This window comes from Embiotoca jacksoni, unplaced genomic scaffold (genome assembly GCF_022577435.1).
Source record: "Embiotoca jacksoni isolate LCO1_2020_lvr unplaced genomic scaffold, fEmbJac1.0.p SCAF_24, whole genome shotgun sequence".
Lineage (NCBI taxonomy): Eukaryota > Metazoa > Chordata > Actinopteri > Embiotocidae > Embiotoca > Embiotoca jacksoni.
In genome coordinates, this window is record NW_027185375.1 from 7,282,933 (window position 1) to 7,297,108 (window position 14,176).

Sequence of the window (14,176 nt, forward strand, 5' to 3'; positions counted from 1 at the left end):
GCTTTTGCACAGTAAGCTGATATACAGTAGGATGCAGGTGTTATTAATCTGCTGGTCACAAGTATCAGAGACGTTCTTTAATCCGTGTTCAGAGGAAGAGCAACATGGCGAAAACTGAAAAGCAAAGCATCTTGACTTTACAGTACGTCTTTTTTTATTTACACATAAAAGAAGAACTTGTAAAGTACCAGTGTCATTAGTGCACACATGCTTCCTGAATTGTCCCTCTTCCTCTGTCAGCCTCCATCCTTCTTGCCGTCACCTAGCGAGGATCAGACCACAAGCGTCCATCAGCAAAAAAGCAGCAAGCGTAATTCTTTCCCGCTGAGATGAAGTACTTATTTCTAGATGAAGCACTTTTGAAAACTTTGGCTCAGAGCCAAAAATAGCTTCCGTACGGTAGCTGACAGATGAAAGAAGCAATGACGTATTTTAGTCAAGGAATTTAAAGTTTCTCATTTTCTCTATAAAGTTCCCGGCAAGGGAGAGTTTAACTATTTTGTGTGTTCTTCATCCATCTTTTCTGCTCTTTCTCCAACTTATCCTCCCTTCTGTCAACCTCTTCTCCGTTTGTACCCTCGCAGTGTTTCCATGATCCTCTGCTCTCTCTTTAGTCCCATTAGTTATCTCCTGATGGGTCATTAACTATTCAACAGCAGGCAGAGGGAAAAGGAGAGGGGGCTTTTGTAAGGTTTGAGTCTAGTCTGCATTAGTAAATGGACAATGGGGGATGAGAACAGGAGATGAGGGTGGGGCAGGTCCATAGGGTCTCTTCTCCTTTTCTGTGAGTGGAAATCATTGAGCAAAGAAAGGAGACCGGTGGAAGTCTGTTCTGTCCTTTGGGACAAAGCACAGAAATATGAGAGAAGAATCACAGATTCACACAAAATCAAAAAAAATTACCAGAAAAGCAACAGATTATTTTCTTTGAATCTTCTGTCTACTTCAGGAGGGTGACATGCAATAAGAAGTCCTAATTCTTCCCTTCATGAAATCGCTGCCTGCTCCACTCATCCAGACAGGCTTAAGAAGGCTTTCGAGAGACTGAAGCTTTCAGAAGTTCAAAAGTCTTCGATGTCAGTTCGAGTCACTGAGGCCATTCGCAACTGTAGAGTAGATATATTGAATATTGCTGCCATCTAGTGGAGAAAAATAACAATTAATTTTCTTTAGCAACTGTCAAGAGTTTAATGTAAAGTTTTACTAAAATTAAACTGGTGAACAACAAGTCTGTTGTATTGAAAATTTTAAAATAAATATAAGTTAGAAAATAAATGCTAAATAAAAAATTTATATTAAAAAAAAAGTTTGTCCTGATTGTTCAGTCATGAAACATTATTGAAACTGTTGGAAAAATGTTTACATTCTTTCAGTCTCCAACCGTCCAGTCTCTCTTTCATCTGAACACCGATGTCTCTCTGTGTCCGTCTGTAGACTCTCTGATGTTGGGGACCGAGGTCGACCTGCAGCAGGTGGAAAACAGCGTGTTCGCCATGGAGACGGTGTTGAAGGCATGGCTTCAAGAACAGGGCGGCGACAGAGAGCACCTTCACCTCCTGCTGCCGAGCCCTCCGGATAGTCCTATTTCAGGTTAGATACAGCACTGACACACGCACACACACACACATAAACCTCCTCTAGTTTATGTAAACAATAGATGGATATAAAGACGGTGATGATTTGGGATGTCAGTGATTTGTTAGAAGTCGAGTATAGTCAAATAAAGACGTCTTTAATACATAATATGTCTTTCTCTTGTGGCATGTGGCACCTGCAGTGTGTGTGAAGTGTGACATGCAGGAGCGCCTGATAAGCCCCGCCCTCGTCCCCCTAACCCCTAACCTGGGAGTGAAGACTGAGAGCATTCGTGACTTCCTGCCTGTCTCTAAGGGCTCAGCCAATCAAAGCCCGACACCGCAGAGACTGAAAGCAATCAAGTAAGAGTGGGCAGCAGTGATGGGGAGCCAGAAACCTGTCATACCTTTAACTGACCTGCATTTTCAGCTTTGCTGGAAATGTATAACCTACAAATTACTAAGATGAACATGAAAGTGAATGTTGACAATTTTCACAAATTTTGTTAAAAAAAATAAATAGTTATTACTTCTCAAAAAATACCCCAAAACAATGCCAGAGGCAATAAACAAAATCTCTGACAGAGGACAAGATGAGTGGATTGTTTAAAATGAGGGAGGTAGGATCTGTGTGTGTTGTCTGTGTTATGTAATGTGCATGCAGTGAAACCCCGTTTGTCTATGAATGGTTCCTTTCTGATAGCAGAGAGTATAGAGAATATTTCTCAGATGAAACTCTCCCGTCACATCAGACTCTGCTTTGTTCTGCCGGGGTCGTCTGCTCTGATGCTGGAAATCTCCAAACAACCACAGTTGAGCAGAAAAATAGCTCTAAGCCTGAAAGATCCCGTCCAGACTTTTGCTGTGGAAATCTTTGTAGCCTCAAATAGTAGAAACTCCAGAGAAGAGTTTGTCTGTGGTAAAACAGGAAAGGACAGCATACGCTAACAACAACAAACTTCAAGAAATGGGACAAAATATGAATTCACAACACATCAGACTGGAAACACACAAAACGCATCATGGATTCTCTGATTAGCAGCATAAATGCTGATTCCTTACAGGAAAAACAGAGTGTTGTTCAAAAGTACACTGCTACAAACACACACACACTCACAGGACCATCACATACAGACAAATGCAGCATCTACTGTAAGTACACACTATTTCTCCACTGGTGATAGAAAGCAGACATTCAGGTATGACCTGATTTGCATCAGCTAACCCCCCACCCCCCGATTTGCATTGGTTTTACATTTTCCCGAGTTGCAGTCGGAATAAATGTGTGTGTGTGTGTGTGTGTGTGTGTGTGTGTGTGTGTGTGTGTGTGTGTGTGTGTGTGTGTGTGTGTTTTGCATACCAGTAAGTTACTGTGCTCTGTGTGTGCTTTACATACTTATGACTCCGGATTTATAGCAGAGACATTTAAATGAAGCCGGAGAACAGGTCACAACTGTGAACAAACTTGGCGGGAATGATGTCATTCTCTGTCTCTGCTGACGATGTCATGTGTTTGCATCCTGCCAGTATTCTGATGAAGATTATTTTAGGAAGGATGAGGTTATCTTTGACATCAACCTTTTACATATCAGTTTTTAGTAATGAAATCATAGAGGACAGAAAACTGATTTCTTCAATCTGCCCTTCGTTCTTGCTGTACTAATCAAGGTTGTGTTTGTTTGTGTGTGCGTGCGTGCGTGCGTGCGTGCGTGCGTGCGTGTGTGTGTGTGTGTGTGTGTGTGTGTGTGCATGCGTGCGTGTGTTGTAGGGCTGTGCATGCAGATGGAGTGTGTGAGAGTGTGTTGTACGGCCTGCCGCTGGTGATCCGCCCCACCACCTGCTGGCAGCTGGACTGGGATGAGATGGAGACCAACCACAGCCTGTTTCACGCTCTCTGCCACACACTCAGGGTGCGAACATGTTTTTACCGCTTTTTAAATGTGACGATCACCTTTACAGTTTCTAACTTAAAGATTTCAGCAGTTTATCTGTTGGTGTTACAGCTGCATATTCAAATACTTGGATTTCTTTTAGTGTATAAAGATGATGTTTGCATCATGAAAACCAGGTTTTAAAACATTAGTCCTGGTAGAATAGAACAATGACATTGTGTTGTTTCTGTTAATGTATTTTAATCAAATAATAATAATATAGATGTTAGAATTTTTTTTTATTTTATTGTTTCACTTCTTATTTCAATTCTCCTCAACCTAATAGTTGGCTCTCTGACTGGCTCTTTCATTTCCACTTGCACGGTGTAAAATTCTCAATATGCCACAGTACAATACAAACGAATGACACTTCTTTATGTTTGATTTTCCTTCTTTCAGAGTCGTGACTTGTTCTTGCTGCTGCAGATGGAGTCTGGTCAGAAGTCTGCAGCTGGAGGCAGAGGTCTGAGTGTGTGTGTGTGTGTGTGTGTGTGTGTGTGTGTGTGTGTGTGTGTACGTGCGTGTGTGTTTGTGAAATATAGAGAGAGACAGAAATGTTGTCCATTCATCAGTCCCTGTGTGTGTGCACTCATAGACCCTGTGTGTGTGTGTGTGTGTGTGTGTGTGTGTGTGTGTGTGTGTGTGTGTGTGTGTGTGTGTGTGTGTGTGTGTGTGTGTTTGTGTACAATACAGGTGTGTATTCTCACTATGTCCTCCAGCCGTCCTCGTCTCTCTCCCTCCTCCTGAAGCCGGTCGTCTCCAGAGAGTTGTTGCTGCCCTGCTCGCTGCCGGTGTCAACTCAGGACCCTGGACCTCACGCGACGCAGACAATACGGGTTAGCTGGACATTGTTGGTTCAAAACAAATTGCAGAAGTAAACAGAGGCAAAAGCAGAAGTAGAAATTATCTGTGGATGCATGGACATTGACACTAATATCAGGAACTGAATTTGAGGTCAAAATAGTATAAAGTAGCATCTGGTCTCTCGATGGGATCGAGGCCATTTAATCTGAATTAAAGTTGGAACCGAGCACAGAAAATACATTATTATTACTTATTACTATTTACAGAGATAAACATAGATACAATACATGCAGTTATAACAAGTTAAAAGTACAAAAACATTTATTCAGATGTGCACCAGGTGTCTCAAACAGTATGACTGTTTATATACTGTAAATATTTACCAAAATTGTATTATGTACATATTTAAATTTAGTTTATTATTGCTTATACTGTATGACATGACCATAATGATCACGTGCCATTGATCTTGTGATGAAATTGCACATTTCCTGGAGAACGTATGTGTTTGAAAACATGAATCACACTGTTTTAATGACATTTTTGGATGAAATATTATTAATGTGACGATACTGTTATGTACCATGTATGTTTTTGACAGAAAGAGATTTAGCTAAAGTCTGCCCTTCTGCATCACCCACAAAAAACAGCAGTATAGACACTTTGTTGTTTTGCTTGATGTTTGTGTGTTTTCTGGCTCCATCAGGGTTGTTTCTCTCAGCTGGATGAGGAGTTTGTGCTGAACCCGCTCTCACTGAGCAGCAACCTCTACCAGCACCTCAGGAGCAGAGGCCTGTTCGCACAGCCACGATACCCATACAGGTCAGCAGTTGATGAGGAGGATCAATCTGTGTACCACCTGTGATCATGTTAGAACAAATGATGGTATTTATGAAAAAGGTGATGATCAGGATGCCGATGTAATGGATGTAGAGGTCAGTAATGTAAGAAAAGGTGTTAAACCGAGAGAATGACCAGGATGGAACTGACACTGAGAGTGATGATGATGAGGCATGCTGGAAACATAATATAGATGGAGGTCATGTAACAGATGAATATGCAAATATAATGACTGTGATATAGTAAGATTATAGAGAGATAAAGATGATATTTTTTTGATGACTATTGTTATGTTGCTGTTTGTGATATCAGGGTCCAGCCAGCAGCTGTTCACAGAGACCAGCCTCAAACACTAGAGGGCCTGAAGAGCACAGCCAGCAGGCAGCCACGCCAGGTAAACACACACGCTTTTCAGTGTGAAGGTCACGATCAGCTGCTCATATAAATGATAACATGAGGGAAGTCACAAGTCATCGACTTCCCTCATGTTATCAACTCCTTTACTGCAGAAAGCAGGTCAGTATTGTTCATCACCACATTATGGTTGTGTGCTTGTAGGGTTTACTAACTTCCTCCTTACTTTTCACTTCCTATTTACTCACTAGATGGCAGCACTCTTTGCATTCAGACAGTTTCATCAATAAACAAGCTTTTTCCTGGATACAACATGTTTAACCTGTCAGTTTAAAGGATGTAGTGTCACTTCAGGTTAAAGCTTTCTCACCTCATTTACACAACAAATACAACTGATTGAAAACACCTGTTTGTCATTATTCTTATTGTAAGTCGCTTTGGATAAAAGCGTCAGCGTCTTATTCAGTTTCATGTGGACACCAAACTAAAATGTTGATAGAGGAAGTGATTCAGCACATTTCAGCACTTTAAATATGACTCATAATACACTTGAATCTTTTATTTGGAGTAGATCTTTATTTTACTGATTTTACAGACATTGTCTGACTTGAGAACGTAACATATCCTCATTTCATTTTTCACTGAGGCCGGCTATGACCTGAGTGCTGTTGGCAGTGTGACTCATCAGTCTTGATAAGGCTGCTGACATGCAAATAGTTCACTTCAGCAGCAAAACAGACAAAATCTTCATCCGCTCTCTTTGTTCAGTGAAACTTAACCCCAAAGTCTTAACTCATATCTCTTTCTTTCTCCTATCTTCTGTTCTATCTGTTTTGTTCTTCGTCCTTCAGAGCCTCCTCTTCCTCCTCTCTTTTATCTCACTCTTTATTTTCTTACCGTTCTAAATATATAAATCAAGCGTACCCAAAACTCATGTTTCTTTCGCTTTCTATATTATTGAGCTTAACAATATTGTGTAAAATCCTTTATAAATAGATACGAATGTGAGAATGCCTTTTATTTTGAAATTCAGATTGTGTGTTTTGTCTCCATTCAAAACCAGAGTCGCCAACTGGGAAGCAACAGCAAGGTCAGGGCCACTGTTGCTCCTCTGCCCTCCTCCTCTTCCTCCTTCACCTCCTCCTCCCTGGGACCCCCTCCTGTCAAGGCCTCCCGCTCAGCTCTGAGCTTCCTCAGCACCTCTGCCGGCCGTCGGGCCCCGGCCCCCACTCGGCAGGAGAAAGACGATGATGATGACTCAATGATAATACAGTAAGAACAGCGCAGGGTGAGTGGAAGAAAGTGCAGCTCAATGACAGAGACAGAGAGAGAGAGAGAGGAGGGGACATCCTTAACAAACACACACAGTTTTAAATCCTTCCTCTTAAAAGGGGTTTTCACTGATTAACAGTAAAGCTTAGTCAGAAAGAACAGACACACACACACACACACACACACACACACACACATATACACACACACATACACACACACACACACACACACACACACACACACACACACACACTTGGCTAATTGGTTTCTATTGTAAAGCTTGTGAGCAATCACCCAGCTCATAAAGACTTTGTAAAGAAGGGAAAGACACAGACTAATTTGCACATAAATGTATACAATAGGCAGTGACATGCTGTGAACACACACTTGTGCCGCGCTACACACTGGGTGGTTCTTTTGACACTTCTTTTCATCCCTATTCATGCTCCCCGCGCGAGCGGTGTTAGCCAGATCTGAATTTAACAAGCCTCTCGTGCAAGCATGTGAATGTATGTGTGTGTGTGTGTGTGTGTGTGTGTGTGTGTGTGTGTGAAAGGAAAGTTTCACCTCGCTGCCCCCTGCAGATTGCTGAGGCAGCAAAACTTCCAAATCACACACAGTAAACAATGAAAAAAGATTAAAAAGAGGGGAAGCAGCAGGACAATGAACAGCTAAAAAATGGAGGGAAGAAACGGAAAGTCATAAGAAATGTCCAAAAAAAGAACAAACGGTGGATGATGTGGAAGATCAGAGCTGATGGATGTATAAAAAACACTGTGCTCATTTCAGACACACACATAGTTCAAAGCATTCAAAAGAAAGTAGCTATAAGACTATAATTCAAAAAGAATAAATCTGACATAATGTACAGGGCTGCCGTGTGTGAGGACTTATCGACAAACACACACATACTGTACGCGCATTCCTTCTTCATTTTGCCCTTAAGCCCCGGTTTGAACACAGCTTCACTGTTTTAATGAGACAGAGAATAAAGCAGCAGACAGAGGGGCCTCTCTGCTCGCCTTCACCCCCACAGCGAGCTCCCTCTCTGGGGGTTGAAAGGCAGCATGAGGGGGGTGGATGGAAGACGAACAGATAAAATCTGCAGTGTGTTCTGTGGAACAGTGAATATGACAACTTTGCAGTGAAGTACAAATTTCCGGTGTGTGTGTGTGTGTGTGTGTGTGTGTGTGTGTGTGCGTGTGTGTGTGTGTGTGTGTGTGTGTGCGTGTGTGTGTGTGTGTGTGTGTGTGTGTGTGGAGAATGGTTTGACTGATTTCTGCTCAGCATTGCATATTAACACGCATTGAAACGATGATTCATGTTCATACGTAGATGTTGGTCAGTTACACATGTCCATCATCATTAATATGAATTTATTCATCCTCAGGAAGCTTTGTCACCCACACCCACACACTCTGACACACACACACACACACACTGACACACACTCACACACACTCGCACTCACACGCACACACACACTCACACTCACTCAGGCTTAATGAGTCTCCCGCCATTCCACCCCCTTGTTGAACCTTATAGCATTCGGGACAACTCAGTGGTAAATGACTTCATGACGTTGTGATGTCACAGGACTTCCGCATTCACAAATTACAACCACAAGGCTGCTTTTGTATCTGCAGAGGACCTTTAAAACTATCCACTGACATTTTACCCACTTCTCTCTCTGTGTTCTTCACCCTCCTCTCTTTTTCTTGCTCTACATTTTCTTTTCTTTTTTATCCTCACGAGCTGCTTGAGGTGGAGTCAACGTGTTTGAATATCATGAATTTGTCCAGATAGAACAACAGCCTCTCTGTTCCCCCAAAAACAGGTCAAAGGACTGGAGCTGAAGTTCGTCTTGTTTGACCTGAACGCTATCGGCCGCGCTCCTCATTAAATGTCACAACTGAGAGATTAACGGGATGTGGCCGACAGTTGACAAAAGTGTGATTGTTGGTGTTTGCAAATTGACTCAGAGTTTGAATTTGGGACAAAGTGTCTCGTTAGTCAGGAGATTTTTTAGGTTTCAAGCCAAAGCTGCCGGTCATTTTCAAAATAATAGTTCTTTGTTCATTGTTGTTCTTTGTGACTCAACCACACAAGCATCCTTATCTCACTCTTTTGACTCTCTCATGTTGCCGTTCAGCTGTAACGTTGTGTTTGTTGACCATTTTTAATCTAATTTATTGTCTGACCTACAAAGGAAGTTGACATGGACTGATATCATTTGTCCACTCTGTTAAACTCATATCAGTTCGGTGATATTTCAGCAGCGTCTTGTACCTTGTACATGTTCTACATATGTTTCTACATATATATTTATTGATTTGTATTTTAACTCTGTTCATGACCTGTAGGTTAATAAATAAAAGTAACATGGAGAGGGAGCATTCTTATGGTAACATTTCTGTCGGATGAAGTAGCAGTAGTTGAGAGGGCATCTAACCACCTTTCACCTTTACCTGCAGAATACGAGCATTATACCAGCTTCACAGGCTGATACTACTATGAAAATACAGGTGAATATGAACATGTTATATATAGTCAATGACTTTCATCTTTGACATCATTGTGGTTGCTCATAAAATACAAAAATTTAGTACATCCGGTGTTCAGTATGGCTGTGTACAACCTTTAAAATGTGGTTTCAAATTTTTTTTTATTTTTTTTTTTTTTTTTTTTTATGTTTAAAACTCAACACTTAAAAAAAAAAAAAAAAAATTAGAAACAGAAGGACATCCATAGTGAACTTTTAACCCTTTAAAGCTTTAGATCATTATTATTATTATTATTATTATTATTATTATTACATTGCCACTTATGAAAAGTAATGCAATGGTATAGGAGCCTGTGATGCAGGTCTCCAACCTTTTTTCTCCCTTGTTCTACCGGGTAGATCTCGATCTTCGGGTTGAGCCACTGCTGTAATGTATTTCAAAATAGATTAGACCAGTCAACATGGACTTCTTTTAAGTAACACGTATACAACATCGAATTTAATTTAGATGAGGTACATCATGTGATTTATGTAAATTTCCTTATTTTAACCCTAACCAATATATATTTCCCTCACCCTTACCACGGGGTGTTTGGTGCCTAAAGCACCTCATTCTCCACGCCGAGGCGAGCTAAAACGTGACACTGACACGGTATCGTCTCATGGACTGACAGATATATGACACATTTTGGCACGGTATCGGCAGGTGATGCTTTCCAGTATATCAAAAGAAACCAAAAAGATGAGGCAGTTGTAAAGGTGTGATGATTGGTGCCAGCAAACAGCGATTGCTCTCTGCTGTGCAGGAGACAGTTTGTTTCCTACTTTTGAAGTTTTGATTCAGTGTTTCCTGAGGGTGGAGAAGTGACCTTTCACTGCACTATTTTGTCTGTTTTGTGGACATGTCTGTCGGTCTAAGTCAACATGAGCAGGACTCTATACAGCGATGGGACCAGTTTGATAAACTTCTTTTTTTTTTTCTTTTTTTTTTTTCATTTTTGTTTAAAGCCATTTCATTTTTATATATTTTCCATTCTGATCCATAAAAAGAAGTTTGTGGTCCGAGTGCCTAAAAGCGCAATCGTATTTTTTTCTGTCTCATTTATATCAGGATAATATTAGTGCTGTGACTTCCTGCTTTATTCTTAATGTTCCATTTCCTTTTTTTGATGCAATCTGCAGAGCAGAAAAAAAAAGTTTCAGACTTTATCTGTCTCCAAGACTATAATACTTGTCTCTTTCCTGTAATTGTCCTCACTGGTCACAGGACTCTAATACTATACACACAGAAGACCAGAGCAGGAATATACACAACTCATACACAGGCAGAGAATGAGCCCCTCTCTTACCATTAGCACTGGGTGAGAACTGAAAGAGGAAGTGCATCTTTGTGAGGAGGAAGTGAAGAGGTGAAGTCAGGAGAACCTGAACTAGAATGCTCTGAGAGATATCTGAAAGGTCTCAACTTTTGATTTGCATATTAACATCTTTGAGACAAAATCATGAGCACAAGTCACACTGAAAATCCGCTTTAAACATCAAATGAGTTCAATGAATAAACCACTAAAAAGTGTGGAATTTTGAACTCGGCTTGGTCACTTTGAAAGGAAATAGAAATCACGTCCTGGTCACGCCTCAAAATCACAGGTGTGCCTTTTACTTGCGAGCCAGCGGAGCTACAGTTTGAATGAGTAACTGTCATTTCCTTTCGGTAGCGCTGATTGGCGAGAGAGAGTGAATGACTGAACAAGTTCGCCCACGCGAAGCTAAACACAAGAGCTGGTGGTCTGCAGAGTCAAACACGGACAGTTTCAGGTCTGTCTGAAGGCAGAACACTCGAATCTTTGTCGGATGTGCGCAAGAGAAAGGTGTTGTGTTTTTGTGTCCCGCAGTCAGAAACAGAATGAGGAAATGTTGCTCTGAGTTGTTTCATATTATGAAGTGCAGCTGGCAGGTGGAACATTTTCACAAGATTAAAAAGGTGCATTGTCACATCTGACATTAAAATTTTCAGGAACTAAATGACAGATGTGATTTTTTTAAAATATTTGCTGTTAAATATACATTTCCTTGAAGAAAAATTGTGATACTGTAACGGGGAAATTATTGCATCAACAGACTTTGTAAACAAATGATGGCAGATGTCGAAAGAGTAGCTACAATATTAAGAAGCAATTAGGACTCTTAGCCCGGTCAGTTTGTTAGAGGAGGACTGTGTTTCCATTAAAGCAGTCTGTGGAAAAGAATTTTTCAGCTCAATGTTTTGGTTCCGTTTCACTGCTCTTGTTTCCAGCTGCAACAGGCAGTGAAAAAGTTCTGATGAAGCCACCGTACGCCTCCTGCTCATCACCACACGGGGCCGAGGCAGAGTTAGCAGCTGCTCGCTTGTGAGCCCTGGCTTAAGGCCTGCAACACACAAAAGCAGGCAGGTGGTTTGTATTTACCCTCGCTCCGAGAGGAGAGATACAGAGGCGCTCACCTGGTGGAGTACGGGCATGATATAGTTAGAGCCTACACTGTGTTTCCAAACTCGAGCTAAAAGACCTGAAATATTGGCTTTATAATTGTCAAATGGCTTGAAACATTTCTAAATATTGCTATCACGGCTCTTTGCTTGATTGGCTGTTATTTGTAACCACGTTCATTCGTCATATGAACTTGATTGTGTGCGAATGTCGTGTTAACAGCTCATTTCACAGCACTGACGTGGCCGAAATACCAAAATGAAATGGCAGATTGTTTGTGTTTACTTGCCCGAAACGTCCAATAAGCCCTTTCCATATGGGCTCATCCAGGTTTCTGAAATCTGGAAATAATGTTCACGGGCAAAACCACAAAAAAAGGATACTTCAAAAACCCGTGGATAGCTGGGATCCTCTTTGCACGCAATGTAGCAACTGTACAGGCGTTAGCCGTTTGCTCGCTGATGTAGAAGTGGATATTTTGACTTCTGACACGTTGTCTGTGTGCTTTTGTTCAGCTCAACCTTGACTGAACTCAGAAACAGTTCTTTTCCTCGGATGTCTCTCCCCTTTCCTCTCGTCTTTGTATATGTATGAAGCAAATTCACAGCAATCCGTATGCAGTCACGTCAACAAATTTTTCAGAAAGGAGATGTTTTTCCCACCACGTAAGACGGGACTCCACAAAAGCACCTGTTTGTGCCAAACTAGTTTCAGTGCCTTGTTTTCGATTCTGTGCTCTTTCTGTGAGTCTGAGGCTGAGGACCAGCGCTTAAAAAAATCGGGAAGAAGACAGTCACACAATGTTGACACAATGGAGACAGTGAAAGGACAGGAAGACTGATACAATAATAGCCGAAGATTGTGTGTTTGTGTGTAACGTCTGCGTGTGGAAATGCTGAGATGCAGAGACCTCAAACCTGCAGATAAAATTGTCTGCGTCGCTCAAAACGCACGCACGCACACACACACACACACACACACACACACACACACACACACACACAGACCTCAAGTCATGTCTGTCATAGTGAAGTCAGTGAATCTATCTACATTGATATAAATATTTGAACACATTTTTCAGATGGTACTTTTTGTGTCTTGTGTGCTGCAGCCAAATTTCTAAGTGCTTGACTTTTGTCAGAAAACTGAGAAACAGTTGATCTGAAGTGTCTGATCAGTAAACACACACACACACACACACACACGCACGTGGTCAGTTGAACTGTTCTGCAGATGTGTGAAAGGCCAAAGCCAATGAAGACAAAATTGTGAAAAAGGAGGAGGAGTTGTTTGTGACACAGGAACAAGATCTGAAGTTCTAGGAATAGTCTGACATTTTGATAAATAGCCTTGCTGGCTGACTTAGCTGTGAAAATCAACAGCACTTTCGTCTGTTAAATATGAAGCTGCATCCAGGAGACAGTTTAGAGTTACAGTTTGTTCTAGAGTCACGGTGGTTGGTTCAGAGTCCAGGAAGTCACTGCCGCCGACCATAATAATAGTGCAGTTTGTAACAACCTGTGAAACCCCGAGAGACAAGATGTGTTGTCTTGTTACTTTCTGACATTTAACAGATATGAAGGCACAATCAACTCAGTATAATCTAAACAGGAAGATTGCAGCCTTCAGTAACAAACAGCAGAAATGTGTAAAATTTTAATAGCTGAATGAGTCAGAGGAGATAAAGCAGCCACTGAAACAGCAGTCAGTTTTCTGCTGATTATAGTTTACTTTCATTTGGCTAAAGTCCTCTCTACTCACAAACACACGCAGACTGTAAATGTGTAAACGGTTTGTCTTGGATATTCCAATGAGGAAGTGTTCAACCATAAAAACGAAAATGTACATTGTACTGTGTGTGTGTGTGCGCATGTGCCTTTTCCCCACCATGCCTGTTTTTCAATTGAGTTCACCCAGAGCTTAATGAGAAAGACAGAAGTTCTTTGACTTTCTGTTTTTCTTCCCTAACTCCGTCTGAAAAAAAAAGAGGTGTTTGGCGAGTTAGAAAATTGACTCTCAAAATGTAATCTAGTTACTTTCTAGTTACTTTTTCTGTCCACAACGTAGTCCAGCAGCAGTCGAGGAAATGAACAGAAAAAAAGGGATGAGCAGCAGCAGCAGTGAAGGGAACAGTCTGTACCTGTTTTCAAGCCAACCAGACAGACAGGTTCATCCAGCCAGCATTCATCATGTCAGCATCTTTTTCATCTCTTTTCTGAGTCTTAAAGTCCCTTTCGTCTCACTCTTTCGTCATCCTCAGCTCAGGATACACACCCACATGTACCCTTTTCTCCGGCATTCTTAAAAATGTCAATTAGCAGTTTTTTCCCTTCTGTTTTTCCATTTCTTCCCCCTTCTTGTTTCCTTGCCGTCCTCTTACCGTATCTCTCGGCAGTTAAAATGCACAGCGTGTCCGACACAAACCAGCCG

The 14,176-nt window shown here is 41.4% G+C and overlaps 1 protein-coding gene across 1 annotated transcript in view; it reads left to right on the forward strand.

Annotated features, from left to right (window-relative positions):
• Positions 1–6,779, forward strand: part of m1ap (meiosis 1 associated protein) — a 37,429-nt gene extending 30,650 nt beyond the window's left edge. The window contains exons 4-11 of the mRNA XM_069159336.1: positions 1,435–1,590; positions 1,778–1,937; positions 3,343–3,484; positions 3,905–3,968; positions 4,199–4,341; positions 5,016–5,131; positions 5,462–5,543; positions 6,567–6,779. Of these exons, the coding sequence (XP_069015437.1) occupies positions 1,435–1,590; positions 1,778–1,937; positions 3,343–3,484; positions 3,905–3,968; positions 4,199–4,341; positions 5,016–5,131; positions 5,462–5,543; positions 6,567–6,779 (1,076 nt within the window). The remainder of the gene's footprint in view (positions 1–1,434; positions 1,591–1,777; positions 1,938–3,342; positions 3,485–3,904; positions 3,969–4,198; positions 4,342–5,015; positions 5,132–5,461; positions 5,544–6,566) is intronic.
• Positions 6,780–14,176: the final 7,397 nt, after the last annotated feature.